Here is a 15909-nt window from a genome sequence, read left to right on the forward strand (position 1 = left end):
GAAACAAGCACCGGTAGTTTGGCTTTGAAACAAACCACCTACATCCTTCCGTTCTGTGACAGAGCGGATATAAAAGCAATAACAATTATTGCAACCCCTCCACAAAAAGCACATTCAGCTGAATCATCAGCAGACACTCGCACTGAATCACCACACGGACTCACTGCTCTGACCCCGTTTCCGGCCCTGCTCGCGCTGCGCTGTCCAGTCGCTACAAGGCCAAAGACTTTGGTTCTCCAGAGTCTTTCCCTTGTCAGTACCAGCCGCCTGTACTGGGTTTCCCTCCTGTTCCACCCGAGCGACTGTTCCCACTCCTGGAGCCCCGCGCAGAGGAGCTGCAGCCCCAGCGGCCTCTGCACAGGGCCAAAAGCAAGTAACAGGGTCTGGGGGCTACTGCCCGGTGGGTGTAACCGGGTCTAGGGGCCGCTGCTCGGTGGGTGCTCACCGCTGCGACCACATAAGGTAGCTCAGCATCTACAAAACAAAAAAAGGAGCGGTGCCTCCTGCCAACCTGTGACTTTGAGGGCCCTCTTGCCTTTTCCCGTTTCCTGGTCTTGGAGCAATTCCCCTGTTGGCCACCTGCACAGAACGACTCCCTCCTTCCAGGGTATCTGGGCCTGGCACAGCCATCCAATGCCTCTCCACAAGTGAGGCAGATCCAGGGAGGGCAAAACCCGGCAGGGCTCCCTCCCTGCGGAAACCCGTGGGTCTCCAGCCCCTCTTGCAGGCCTGGGAGGCACCTTGGGAGAGGGGTAAGGAAGAAAGCGGTGGGAGCCAGCGTGGCATCACCCTGGGGGAGGGCAGTGTAGGGCAGGACGCAGCGCTGCAGAGAGGATCTGTTCCCACATCTGCAAGGGCAGGGCAGAGGGCAAGGAGGAGGGCAAGGATTTACCTGGCGTGGAGGCACGTTCCTCACTGCACACACTTGGCAGGGCAGTGCAGTGGTCTGTAGGTTGCTGCACAGCACCAACCTCTTGCTACAGCCCCCCTGCTGCCGGGTTACCGCTGGCTGCAGGGTGCAGACTTGGCAGAGGCAAGAAATTAAACGGCAAAAAATCTCACTTTCTGAACCTCCAACCCCAGCTAACCACGCAGCAGTTGCTGCAGCACGCTGCTGCCTTGAGCAGTGTGTTGTTCGATTTGCAACAGAAAACAACCTCTGAATGCAACAAAAAAGGGAAGGAAAACAAGGTTTTCTTGGGTAAGAGTTGGGAAATCTCACATTAATGCCTGTAGTTACAGGCACATCTGGATGCTTTTTAAAACAACCAACGTTGAGTAAAAAATAAATATAAAGCTTCTAAATTAGTAAACAAAATGAGTCCAGAAAACACCAGAACAAATGCTGTATTCTCGTGATCCTTCAAATCTGGCTTGTCCAACCAATTCCTTGAAGGGAACCTCTGGCTTGGAACTAAGCACGAGAAGCACCAGATAAGGGCTCTTCTGGCACTGCTGAGTGAGGTCAGGTCTTGGCTTAAAAATGGAAGCTGTTTTGGAGGGCCCATCATCACAGTTCTTCCTAACAAAATGCCAAAATCATTCTCTGACATTCACGTTTCTACACAGAGCAGATCAGAGCAGGCCTGGTTCTTGACTTGTCTGACTATTCAAAAAGCCGAGGCAGGTCGCTCTCCATCTCTGAGAAGCAAGTCCCTTCCAGCTATTCCTGAGCAGAATAGAGCCCAGGAAGTTGAGGCAACGTACCCAAGCTGCTAGCAGATATGTATGTGCATTTGGTTGCATTCCTCCAAACTATACCTGGCTACTGGTTCTGGGATGGTCCCTGGGCTAACTGGCACCTGAACTCCCTTTTCCCACTCCTGCCTCCAGGGGTCTGCCAGCACATAGTATTCATCAGGGTTCAGCTGGAAGGTGTCATGTAACTTCATGGCAGTGATCAGGTCCGTTCTGAACACCTGCAAAGAGAGTGACCAAGAGAGAAAAATAGAGACACTGACATTCGATATTCACACTCTGTGATTCACAGCTCCAGGGTAACCGTGGAGCACAGTGCATAACAAGGTCACTGTATCAACAGCGAGCCACCCCAGCCGACTGCAGGACAGGAGTTCAGCCCCATGGCAGGGAAAGGGGGGGCAGAGGGCGCGAACGCCGACACAGCGACTCGCAGCTCATGCCTTTACAAGGCCGGAGGCTCCTCCACGCTGCAGCCACTTGGACCTCCCTTTTGGCTGCAGCGAAAGCTGCAGGCAGCGCAGGGAAGCCTCGGCCTTGCTCCACGTGAGCACCCTCACCACGATCCAGCTGGCCTTCGAGAGCAGCACCAAGCCTCAAGGCTTCTTTAATTGTTGGAGCTCCGACTAATCCGAAAGCATTCTAGAAATTCCCTGCGGTAGGAATCAAGGCGGGACTCTACCATGACAAGCCACAAGAGGAAATTCTAAGGAGATGACTCTTGATGCAAGTATTTAAAAGTAATAACCAAAAGACTAAGTAAAGCTAGCTCCGAACTGTGAGTCTAAGGGCAGCTCCACGCTCAGCACAGGTGTTTGTTACTCCGTGAGCTGCAGCCGCCTCTGCACCACAGCCACAAGCCCCCTTTGCAAAGGCATCAGCCTCTAAAACCGGCAGGACGGCTGGCAGCGTTGGGGCTGGCAGCCACAAACAGGCAGTGAGGCTGTCTCCAGCAAGCCGCTGAGTGAGATCCAAACGGATGCCCTCTGGCAGGGAAGGGCCGTGCTGCTGCTCTCGGCCTGCTTTGCCGCTGCAGGCAGCAAAAGGCGATGCCGGGAGCCACAAGCCCTGCGCTCGTCTGCCCGTCCCCGCACTGCGGGGCTGCTGCGCGGGACAGCGACGGTCACAGCTCCCCCATCCCCGCAGCTCCCTGCGGATATTGGCTGCTCGCTGCCACAGCCCGAGGAAAACAGGGAAAATCACCGGGTGACCAGAAAAAAAAAAAAAAAAAAAGAAAAAAAAGAAAAAAAAACCCACCACCATTTGGGGAAGAAGAGGAAAAGGAGCATCCTAAAGGAAAGTCCCCTGCAGACTTCCAGCTTAGGGCAGGCTGAGTAGGCATCTCTGCAGCTCTGCACTGCAAGTTACACACGAGCAGGAGGATTAACAGCAAGGTGCTCCACAAGCTGCTCCTGGGGCAGAGTGACCCAATCTCCTGCTCTCTGCCCAGCCCCACACCAACACCCATGCTGGCCCCACACCAACAGCCATGCTGGCTGCCGCAGGCCACTTCTGCATGTGGCTGCAGAAGAGCCAGATCCACACAGCAAGGTGCCTAGGCAGGCCTCTCAAGGGCAGCAAATTGTCATGCACCACTAATATGCCTGAAGTCTCAATAGACTATCTATGTCTTTTAGAGAAACAACAAATCTGATGGTTAATGATACTTCTCATGTCTAAGTGTGATGTGCCTTACCAGTAGAACAGCACATTTTGAAGGCTTCCCTCCCTCCCAACACACACACACTCCCCATGAGTGTCTCAGTACATTTCTGTTTCAACACTGAGTTTGTCACAGAAAGCAAAATCATGACTTTTTTCTTACATTAACAGCTGTCAAAAAACTGCCACCCTTAAAAAATAAAGAATAGTAACACAGCATGAAGGGAAGGGTGAGTATAGGTAATGAAATATGAGGAAAATGTTTTAAAACAATCCAATTGCAAGTCTTGTGAGGCTGCAGTCAAGGAGTGCAAAGTAATTCACGAAGAAAACTGGCTCACAAAATAAACATGCACAGCTGGCCAGGGAATTCTGCACTTCGTGGTGATTTGAATCACCAAGATTCAAATCAAATGAAAACAAGACTTAAAATAGAGAATAGGATGCAAAACTTGCCCAATCAGAGAGCTGCAGTAACTCAGGCTCTCAGATAAATTCGTTCCAAAGCTCTCACAGAAGGAGGGGGGCTAACACGGCACCTGACAGCCAAGAACCTCCCTCCCAAGCCAGCAGCCCTGTGACACCCTTCTTTCTGCTCTGATTTCTGATGCCATCAGAGTGCCCGGAGCAAAGAGGCGTTGCAGAGCTGCCGGCTCTCTGAAGCACGAAGCGCTTCAAAGCCAAGGGGTGAAACCCTGGCCACACTGAAGTCGGTGGGAATTTTGCCACCAGCCTCAGCGAAGCCAGGAGTTCACGCGGGGAGTTCGGGCAGCGCCGCTTTGCTGGCAGCGCAGCCAGCGGCGCGCAGAGACAACGTGAGGGGAGCGGGGAGCCAGGCAGAAACGACTGTGCACCGCACCGAGAGGGAAGCACAGGAAACCTCTATCCAGCTGAGAAGGCAAATGGAGAGACCAGCACGAAACTGTAAAGAAACGTTGCCAACAGATGCAAGGAAGGGAGAAAGAGAAAACAGGGACACACAAAGACAGGTGATAGCGAGAGTCACAATTATCTCTGATTATTTCTTGCTGGCCTTTCATGAGGCAGTATTCCAAAACAGGCCTGGGGGCTGCTTCTAAGGGATAATTAAGATGCTCCAAGAAAGAAGCCTATCACCTATAGGAATAAATTCAGCATAGGCTTGCACATTCACCAAAACAAACAAACAAACAAAAATCCTAAGATCCAACAATCAAAAAAAATACTGAAAAAATCACCAGTAAACTTTCCAGCTGAAGTTCTAACAAACTGAGCAACGAATGGGATTCTTCCCATGAAAGCTCTTCTCTAGGACTCAGGCACACTGGCATCAGGGAGACGAGCAAAGCATGTTTTTTCTCAGCACCAACCACTCACTAATGCAGCCGAAGTGCAAGAAAGCCCAAGAAACTCTGCTTCCCAAAGCTAACGCTTTCTTTGCAGCCTCCACAGAATTCAGAGTCCAGTGTCTGCCTGAAGATACAAAGAGTCAGTGCGAAAATCTCCAAAGAACTGGATGGCATTCATGTGTTACTGATCCACCCCGGAAAGTTGAGGATGATTTACACCTCCCTTGATATGTTTTCCTCAAAGCAATACCTCAGACAGAACTATAAAGAAGCAAATTTCTGATTTAACAAGCATGTTAACTAAGATCACCTACTGAGGCCTGGCTATGAAATGAACACACCTAACATAAAGCTTCACTCTTCACAAATCACACTATGAATAAATCCCAGCTCCTCAAAGAAGACATCCACTAGGGCTACGCAGTGTCAAAATAAGCCAAAGATTCACTGCAAAAAACTAGTGCTGGCAGTGGCTATTTCAACAGTTTTACTCCCTGATCTCCTGAGGCCACAAATGATGGGGCGGGGGGGTAGGTGCCAGTGAAGATGGAGCAAAAAGAAAAGAAAATGTAACTCAGAAGAAACGGCTCCATTACCAAGATAAGCATGTGCTTTGCATTAGACAGACATAACAAGGTGTTAATCTAATTTCAGAAATACCTCTGAGGGTTTTCGATCTTCATGTCTGGAGCACGAAGTCATCCGACGTCGAGATCTTGAATGCTGGGACCAAGCAGACAAACCTAGAACACAGAAATGGTCATTAGAAGACACTGCTGCCAGCTGCCAGCAAAAGTCTTCCCCTCCAAGCGCACACAAGTAGGCTGGCTCCTACTGGGAACTCCAGTGGGACCACACGAGTAAGGTAAGACACGGCAGCTTCTATGGCAAACCTCGGAAAGGCCCTTCCAAAATGAACCACAAGGGGAAGGGGAAAAAGAAAAAATGTTGAAAGGTTGCTCAGTCACTTCTGTGATCTCTTTTCTGTTTTGTTTTTGTTTTCTCTAGTGATATACATACTGCCTTAGCACTTCTCCCCCCAGCATGTGGGCAAAGCTACTTCATAACATCCTTTTCTGTGAGCAGCAATAATCCACTTTCTGCAGCTTAACAGCTGCTCAGGAAGTCTGCTGGTGGTCTGAGATGTAATCTTTGAAGACAACATACCTAATGTCCTATCTCTGCTGGCTACCCATTTGCTATCAGGCCGAGCCTTTCCAAAACTTAAAAGTAAAACAAAATGCTCACTCAGTAACACCCTGCAACAAGAGCTGTTGCCTCTTCTCTGAAGGAAACCTCTCAGCTCAGTTATGTTATTTTTGGTCTATAGAATTATTCATTACATTCCAAACAAATTATATCTTTTTGCCTTGAAACCTTTGGACAGAGCCTCTGTCAGCTTCTCGAAATATTTTAACAGGAGGAAAGGGAAAAAGGGGAAGAAGGAAACGACACTCCATTGACAAGGTAGTGCTGTGACACCAGTGCACAACCCACAGTTAAACCTAGTCATCTCACACCACTGCAAACCAGCTCAGTTTAACGCAGCAAGGCTTATATGTAAGGCGGGTATTTTCCAACACCAACGACAGTTGCAAAAACCACAGCAGAGCAAACAACCCAAGGGTGCCAATGGTGAGAGCAGCATCTCCTCCCACCACGCAGCAGAAGCCTCTCGGAGGGCAGCGAGCGCAACGGCCCGCGTGCGGGGACGCGACGGGGTAGGTCTCTGTTGAAATCCAGAACTCACTTCAACGTGAAATGGCTGCATCCGACTTGCACTGGCAAGGCCCCGCTGAGCCCCCGGCCGCTGGAGGAATGCACCACGCTGTAGCTACGAGTGCCTGCTCTCTCTGCTCAGCAACACACTGAGGAACAGGCCCCGCTAAAAGCACCCAACAGCGCCGTGAGTGTTGCACACCCCCGTGCAACGGTGCCAACTGGAGCAAGGTGTGCAGCAGTCAGCTACCTCTTCCAAGGCAGGAACACGGAAAGGATCATTTTAAACTAATATGAGTTCTTAACACAAAAGTTGGGGCTTTTTTTGAAAGATTAAAAAAAAAAGACACTTTCCCTAAGCCCCTCTATTTAAGAGTTGTATTTTTTATGAAAGGAAAGAAAGCACAGAAAGTCACTGACTACAGTTTACTAACCTGTGTGGAAAGCCAAGTCTCAAAACCTGTACCTACTATCTCTTGAAAACTAAAGAAAAGCACAAGCAGCACCATGGGGTCCTGTTCCTGCCCCCCAGCCAACCTATGCCCCAGCTCCATGTAGGAAACACATACGAGGAGAGTAAGTAAAATCAAGTGAAAAAAGTGTCAGAGACATACAACTAAAATCCCTAGCAGGAAAAGCACAGCAGATTTTACCTGTAATCCAGCAACCTTATGCATTAGCATTTTAACACTCAGACAGGTGTGATTTCTTTAATCAGTGGACTCACTGTAAGACATACAGCTCATAAACACTCACACAGGTCAGCCTTGAGTTTTGGGGGTTCTGCAAGACATGAGTATCCAAGCAGCTCTCTGCTCACCGAGCTCTGCAGATCCCTGGGGATTCCTCACTCCCTCTAGGGCTGGCCAGGCCCGCACAGGCACCCGGGCGTGTGTCCACATGGGGTGCAGAGCAACAACCCCCATTTCTGTCCCTTGGGAGGCTGCAATGAAGCTGCTCTAAGTAATGCGTGCACCTGGCAAAGCTGGAGCCGCAGCAGGGTGCTGCACTCGGGATCTTCTTCCACGTGCCTTAGCTCAGGTCTGGTGACAACTCAACACAGGTAGAAGGGTGGCAGTATTCAAGCACACAGGCTCTTTTGGGGTGCTTTTTTTCCCCAAAAGTAGATATCGAAAGACGGATTTCCAGGTGTCTCTCATGCCACAGAGAAGCTACAAACGTGTAGAGTAAAATAATCCTTACCAAGTCTTCCGCCTCCATTTCTCCCCTCTGTTACCTGCAGATGCTACATGTCACCAGTGTCTTAAATGTCATCTTCTGGATACGGACACAGTGCAAGTTCGCCAGGGCTGGGTCACTGGATTAGCCACCCGCTTCATGCAAGTTAAGAGCAAAATCTTATCACTTCCTGAACTACAGAATCCCCACTGCTCTTCTTAAGGGCTATATGAAATCTCACTCTATAATGTTTTCATATGGAAGGGACAGCTCAAACACAGCCAGCCTTCTTCATGATATATGAGCACTTTTTCCATGCCAAATAACTTCTTACAATGAGCATGGAAGAAAGAGTTCCTTGCATAGTTCTCTAATAGCTGTTTCCTTGCACATACGACTGGTGAATGAACAGTGGAAAAGCTTTTAATAAGTTATTAAAGAGACTGTTGTATTTTTCTGGGCAATGTAATGTGGCTGTACATAATACTATGAGAAAAAGGTGGAAAATTTTCTCAGGGGATGGAGATTTTACTACCCGCTAAGATCTGTAACTGTAGCTAACAGGTGACCTTTGACAAGGGCTTCACTTCAGTATGGAAAACATTTACTCACTGAATAAACAAAACCCAACTATAAAGCACACATTCACAGACTCAAATAACCAGCACTTAAGACACAAAGAGCAAGAAGCTAAAGGAGGCAGCCAAATGACACTAGGCTCTCCACTCCAAATGCTCTTAAATTTAACTACTTGTGTAATCTCCAAGAGGAGCTTCAACTCTTTCACTAGACTCAAGGGCAGAGTTTTGCTGCCTTCAGCAGGGCCAAGACCAGGTCACTAAATTATTCCAAGTTTCTTTCATTACCAGGCAATCCACGGGCTCTGAGTACACCCACAGAAGCACAGGAGGAAAACCAAGGGTGTGATTGATCTTTAAAGCATCATTTCCATATTTTGGCACTAAATCCAGGGGAGGAAGAAAATTCACACGCAATTACTGCTACTCCAGTGAAAAATGATCCAATTTTATGTCTAAACACCCATAGTAAGAACCACTCATGGAGTATGTGGAAGAAACAATATGTTGAGATCAAAATGAACACAGGATCTGAAACAGTTCTTTTGTGTTATAAAAACACATGCACCTAGAGTAAAATACCTAGAGCATTTTAGAAACACTTCAAATTCTTTTCAACAAAATGATCCCCTTGCACTATTCAAAATACTAAATGACTATGTTCACCAACAGCCTTAGTCCAGTCCAGACAAGGACCACCAAGCTTAGCCAAAACACTAACGATCAAGACAGAATTAAATGGAATTTTGCTAAAATAACAAAAAAAGATAAGAGAGATCTAAATTACTGGGATTTTGAAGATGCCTGGTAATGAATTCCCAGTAATGAAAAGAAAATTCCTATGGTAACATTTACCTCCTGGGGGAAATTAGTTCTGTGGAAGATGTGTGAGATGTTAGAGAGCATATACTCACAAAAAAAATGTTAACAGCAAATATGAAAAATATAGCGCTCCAGAGCATGGAACTAGGGAAAAAAAACATACAAAACATACAACTCTATCATCATTAGATATCAGATGTAAAAGGTGTCTTATTAAGTGACTATCCTTTCACACGGTGGCTCAAGCTAAGGATGAACATGGCTGGCATCACTGCGCCAGGGGATGGGCGCCAGTCCATCCCAATCCTTCTATTTAAGGTTCTCCTGAATGTCCTCAGCGTTTGTCTGTCCCTGACGATTCTTTCAACAACACACACAGAATATGTGAAAAACACCTCACTGAGAGCAAAGAGAGAAGAATCAGATCCACCAATACTACAGGTCTAAGTGGATAAATTTGCATTTGTCCACTTAAAAACAGAAAGCAAAAAAATCCTCAACAACTGGCTAGGCACGATTCACAGCAGCTTGGTAACCTCTTGTCAAGAGAGGCAAAGAGCTGATGTGGTGCTGGAAAGGAGACTTTTAAGTCTCAAGCAGGAAAACTTTCCGTTCCCCTAAACTGCTATATAAAATGTAATACTGTGAATACTGCGTCTTTATGATGCTCTTAGAAGGTGTATATAATACATACACCTCCTGATGATAAAAAAAAACAGTCAAGGAGTGAATTCTTTTTCCGTATTTGCAAAAATGTACACGTGCCAGAAGGAAGAAACCCAATCAATTCTAACTGCATCAATTTGCTAAATGATCTGTCAAAAACAGATGAAAAAAGCCCCAAGCCCGCAGGCGGCGCGGCGGGGCCCAGCTCATCGGGCGCGTGAGCCAGGCTGCGGCTCCTGCTGAGCGCTGCCGCTTCCAGCTGCCCGCGCGGCTCCTCCGCGCGCTCCGAGGAGAACCGGGCACTGCTGCCAGCACCTGTCAGGAAGATCTGCAGCCTGAGGAGGAAGCCGAGATGCTCCGAGCCTCCCTGGCCTACATCTCTGCAGTCAGGCTCCTGTCACTTAGACATAGCTCCACATGCCTAGACCCAAATTCCAGCACAAATGAATCAGGATATTAAAAAAGACCAAAAAAAAAAATCCACAGTCTGAAGGCTGTTTTCTAGTATGTTAGGTATAAAAAGAGCTGTCTGTGCACTTATCTTTGGGCCTTATCACAGAGAAAGCAGCAAGTGTGCAAACACAACCTGCAGTGAGGTGTCACATATCCAAGTTGCCCTTCTCGTGTTTCTGCTGCTGGAGGAGCTGCCTGTCTAATCTCCTCTTCCCCTTACATAAGGGGGGATTATTACGCAATGATCTCGCTCCAGATCAAAACAGAAGAAGCAGCTGCCTTTTACCCCATCACTGCTGATGCTCCTCACGAACTGAAGCGCCGCTTGCCAGGTGCCAGAGCCACCCGCAGTGGATGCACGCGGCCCGGCCGCACGGCCCCCCGCACCACGCGCTTGCCCTGCGCCTGTCACGGGACGCCCTGAGCCCCTGCAAGCCCCCCTTCAGGGGTCACACAGCACGCGCACCCGGCCACGCGCTGCCGGGTGCACAGCACTGCCGGGTGCACAGCACGCCGCCAGCGGGCAGAGACTCCCAGACCCGTCTTACTCGGCACGGCCAGCCGCAAGCGTCGCTCCGGCCCCAGCCCACCGCTCCCCCTTGCAGCTCAGCTCTAGCCAAACAGCACCCTGGGCTTCGCGCAGGCTTCGGGACAGGCTCAAGTTCATGTGAGCATCTCCCAAGGCAGCTTCCCAGGCCGACGCCACGCGAGCCTGCCAGGCCTCGCAACTTGGGTGGAGTGAGCTCTTCTTGATAGAGGGAGTCTTGGAAAGAAATATGGGCCTCTGCAAAAAGGTGATGATTATGTCATGTTTCTTCCACCAACACAATACCCTGGCAGCCCAGATATGTCTTTCAAACTAGTCTCTCAGCACGCTCAGAAGCGTAACAGATGCTTCCCTGAAAGCTCATTCCCTGCCCCAGTGAACCTAACCTTCGGGTAGGATCCAAGCGCTGACCATTTGTCATCGCTTCAGATCCCGTCATCCTCCTTCAGGAGCGCGGCAGCGACTGCTAAACCTGCTGCTCTGTCCAAACTCCAGCACTGTAATTACATTACATTCAGCTGTAGAAAAACCATCCTTCATCTACCAGTCACTTCAATTGAGCGGGAAAAAAACATAAAGAAAATGCTCTTCACTTCCTTTTCACAAAAGGCCACACAGGGTTCCATGCTCTGCTAAGTAACTGTCTCATTTCGGGCCAGCGACGGCTGCAAGCCCGCTGTAAATGACGTCCATACCTCGCTTGATGAACTCAGCAACCTCTGCTAAGCGCTCTTGAGATGCGTCTCAAACACTGGGAACCCACTGGGATGAAAAGCACTTCATAAATCTATGTCATTCAGTCAACGCAACGGGTATTGCCAAAAGATGTTTACCTTTAAAACAACATTTGTTTAACAATGGTAGAATAAGAGTCCATGTAAATTGCAGAGCTATACTCCATAGTCCCTATGTATTAAATATTTCATTTCTCTGAAGTGATGGGAAACCTTGTAAAACCTGGAAGTATTTTTCATCTATGTCTCCAGCTCTTCTTTCAGACACTCTGGATGGAAGAATATGATGAATTGGCAAATCCTCCACAAATAAAGCAAGAGGCTCTGTGGGAGCAAGTACGTGTGAAAAAATCACGCTCCAAATTCCTTGCTCATTGAAAACAGGGCTCAAACTGTCATTGACATCCAAGGGGGTCTGGATTTCAGCCAAGCTCCCCACAACACACCTGCCTGAGGCTCAAGCCTTGTCTCAAACACGATCTCTCCAAGCGTCCAAGCAATTCTGCACAAAACGGACACTCCAAAGCTGCCAAGGGAAACTGCTGCACAACTGACCAGGGAACAGAGGAAAAGGGACATTCACCACAGACCACCTTTGCAGATCTGCAGACCAACAAAGCCAAAAACACGAAACAGAAAAGATAAAAAGGCTTCAAAACTAATGCTTAATGAGCATGAGACCTGGCACCACAGAGAGAAGGAGCTCTGCCATGGAGAAGCAAGCTGAAATGCAACGTAACAAGAATGGCTCTAAAAGCGCTGGCCAGTCATGCAAGCCATGCACCAGCCACGCAAGGATGTAACTGAGCTGGAGGTAAAGATTATGAATTTACTAAAAACAAGTTTTGAAGAAGATGTCACATACATCACAAGGCTTTTTATAAAGGGCCTAGCTAATATTAATGTCTATGATAGCTGCTGTAATACATTATCTGTAGAGGGAGAGGAACGAACAAGCTGCCAGACAACAAAAAAAGATTACTTTGAGGTGCCAATAATCCTACTGCCTTCCCAAGCCTTTTCCAATACCATCTCTCTGTATTTACAAGGAGGTTCACAATTCAGAACTACGCCTGCAGCCATTTTTCACTCAATTATATTTTATGGATAAAATGTTCAAAAGTGACCTACAATTTCAGAAACTGAAATCTACCAGAAAATACTGTGCTATCTAGGGAATGATGGCAGTACTGCTGTGCACCACTTCCATCGGCATCTCTTGCTCACTGCTATTTTGGCCTCATGCCGGATGATCTAAAGATCAGACCTAGACTGAGATCACAGAATCACAGAATGGTTGAGGTTGGAAGGGACCTCTGGAGATCATCTAGTCCAATCCTCCCTGCACAAGCAGGGTCACCCTGAGCACGCTGCCCAGGATGTCTGATTTTATGGTGACATAACTGACCAACCTGCAGTAGTCAAGTTGCAGGAACAAAGGTAACATTTTGGGGGGCACCAAGTTTGCAAACAGCTTTTAGGAAGATCAAGTCAGGGGGCCTTGTCCTCGAAGGAATCAGAAAAGCGAGAGCCTCTCTTTAGGCTGCAAAGCTTTTAGCTAAGCATATTACCTACTGAGACAACAAGCAATAGCCACCCTTACTCCAGCATCTTGCTCGGGTCAGTACACTTGGGCACAGCATGCGAGCCCTGCTGCAGAGGGGAAGCGACGGCGCGGCGGGCACGCCAGCCTCACCCCGCGGGCCACGCGCGAGCCGGGATGCTCGCCGGCCACGCGGAGCGCGGGCAGCGCACGGGCCGTCTCCGTGCTGGGCCTCGTTGAGGAGAGGCACATGGTAGGCCACAGGATTTCCACCAAGTGCTGATTAAATTTCAGCTTTTCAATTAGAAGGCAGCTGTTTGAAGTGCTCAAAATAGTCTATTTAATTGTCTTCTGCCTCCAGGAATCTCTGAGAGGGAAAAATAGCTGGTGGAAAGCTTAAACACTTCAACAGCGAGGCCAGAAATTCACAGAAATATATATATATATATTTTTTCCCCAGGCAAAAGACTTTGGTTCCCTTGCATTACACTAGTATCACGCACAGTGAATGAGACACTATTGATAGAATAATTACGGATCTCCATACAGAAATTAACAGAGGGAGAGTAACCAGTAATTTCAAAGACAAGAGAAGATTAAGGGAAGATGAAACCCATACAGGGAGAATCTTGGCATTCAAATATAGCTATAAAGAACTACTGGCACGTTGTGGAAAAAAGGCTAACGTGAGGCGAGTGGAAGAACAGGGCCTGAACATCACACACTGCTCTCACGGAGGCGTGAATGAGAAAGCGCCTTGGAGATGCTAACATTGCACCCTTGCATTAATAACCCTCAAACTTTTGGGGTACTTGTGCAGTAAAGTAAGGAATACGCAGGGACTTGTATCTGAGTTTGCCCCGTAATTTCATAAAAAAAAGGGAAAAAGGGGAATTAAGCCGAGGGGGGGAAAAATGTGTAATTGAAAGGCAAGTAATGTATATTGCAAATAATACTTTAAAATTTAATTGGGTTTTTGCTATCTAATTTATCCAATAGCTACTTATTCAGATTTGTTAATCAACTTGTTATAAACATAATGGTTACCAATAAGTAATTATTTCCTTGCTTTAAATTATAAGCTATATAAAGCTATACAAAAGAGAGTGAAAAAAAACAGTGAAGCAAAATTCAAATGAAAGACATTGCATTTGCTGCTACTTGCATATTTTTCAAGTAGACACACACATTTTGATCTCTTCTGCGGAAGAAACAAAGCACAGTACACTTCACTTTTGGAGAAATACACCAATTTCAATTTTGGTAACCCAAACAAATAGCCTAACCTGGAAAAATGGGTTACATTTCGGGGTTTTCTTTCAAACCTCCTGGCTGCAGGTATTTCTCCAAGCACAAGCGAAATCCCACACATCCTTAGTAGCCTTTGCTCAGTCCTTGCACTTGGCTGAGCTCCTAATCAACTCACTAGCTCTCACCTGCTCCAGCCCTTTCACCACACTGGCCTCTCAGCAGCAGCAGCAGCTTCCCCAGGGAGGGTGTCCATTCGAGCTACCCGAGCAGGCTCCCGCACAGCCAGGATGCACTTTGGCATCACAAGCAATGTAGTTCTCAGGTGAAGCCCTCACAGGGCTGCAGCGCAGCACAGCAGCCACGTACCCAAGAGCAAGGCCTTCCAAAGCGCCTGGAAAAATCTCCCTCATCATTTTCTACTACGTTCCTGACTGAGCTATCAAAAAAGCAACAACAACAAAATTGCAGATTTTGCCAAATACCATATTTTAAACTTATGCAACAACTTTGGTCCCAGGAGATGTGCATGCACATAGATCAGATTAAAAACAAGAGAATGTCTCTGACAACTGGCCAAGTTGCACTGTTGTCATGTACAATCAGCTTGCCTGTTTGAGCAAATAAAACACCTTGGCACATTTCCCACGCTGCCTTTTTTTTTTCTCCTTTTTCACATGAAAGACTATCATTTCCCTGGAATCCAAGCACAAGAAGTACATTTTACACAGCTCAGTGTCAGTTATGTCAAAGAAAGAGATAGTTCAAATGGAGAAATAAGTATCTATTCAAATTCCTTAATCACAGCAAACTGTTGAATGTTATTCCTTGACTGAGATAACTGTCAAACAAAAGGAGCAACTTTTAAGCACTGCCAATCTTTCCTTATTAAGTTTAAAGCGACACACCTTTCCATCGCACTAGAGAGAATGAGAACACTGAAGCAAATCTGAAATCCTAATGCAAACTTCTATTAAATATTGAGCTGTGGACAGTGTTACCATGTGCCCAACATGGATTTGGTCCTTGTAAGGATAAATGATGCTGCTTACAACAGGAGTTTTAAAAGAGGAAAAAGAGACTTTTTTTTTCTTGTTTTATCGTATTAACGATAACCACACTGCTCAGTGAACGGTAAACCCTGGAGGACCCCGAATCCACCTGCCCTCTGAGCAAGGGAGCTCAAAAGTGGTTCCTTCCAACACAGATTTCAAAGGGCCCAGCCACTAGGCAAGACGCCCGTTGCGCATCCCAGTGCAGGGAAAGGTGCTTCACAGGCGCAGCCTCGCGCGCCCTGCAAGAGAGCAGCACTTACTGCCATTGTCGTCGGAGTCCTCGCTGCTGCTGGGGAGCCGGCGCCGTTTCATGATCGCCACGGGAAGCAGCCGGCGGCCTGCAAAGCAAGAACACAGCGCTTAGCCCACGGTGCCCGTAACATGCAGCCATCGAGCTGTGCTTCTGATGGCACACAGAGGAAAACAAACAACTCTAAACGGCGTCTGAAACAGGAACAGCAAATATCTCTACAGTGCTTAATTGGGCAGTCATCACATGAGCAGGTGTAAACAGGATCAGAGGGTACCGTGACAACCCCACCACTGCTTTCACCCCAGGACAACGGCACATTTTGCTCTCTGAGGACTTAAAAAAATAACTAAATATCTGCCGTAAACGGGTTTAACTTCCCCTGTCCATTCTGACACTATATTTGCAGTACAAAAACATTTTTCAC

At 47.6% G+C, this 15909-nt stretch overlaps 1 protein-coding gene across 2 annotated transcripts in view; it reads right to left on the minus strand.

Moving 5' to 3' along the window:
* JADE1 (jade family PHD finger 1) overlaps window positions 1–15909 on the minus strand; it is an 81872-nt gene that overhangs the window by 12898 nt on the left and 53065 nt on the right. For both annotated transcript variants that reach the window (XM_088527666.1, XM_088527665.1), the window contains exons 2-4: window positions 15493–15570; window positions 5349–5431; window positions 1762–1919 (exon numbers count right to left, since the gene is read on the minus strand). In XM_088527666.1, coding sequence (XP_088383792.1) covers window positions 1762–1919; window positions 5349–5431; window positions 15493–15544 — 293 coding nt within the window. In that variant the 5' untranslated portion in view covers window positions 15545–15570. The remainder of the gene's footprint in view (window positions 1–1761; window positions 1920–5348; window positions 5432–15492; window positions 15571–15909) is intronic.

The sequence above is a fragment of the Tinamus guttatus genome, unplaced genomic scaffold (assembly GCF_059628265.1).
Source record: "Tinamus guttatus ecotype Peru unplaced genomic scaffold, ASM5962826v1 Tinamus_guttatus_pri_ptg000288l, whole genome shotgun sequence".
Lineage (NCBI taxonomy): Eukaryota > Metazoa > Chordata > Aves > Tinamiformes > Tinamidae > Tinamus > Tinamus guttatus.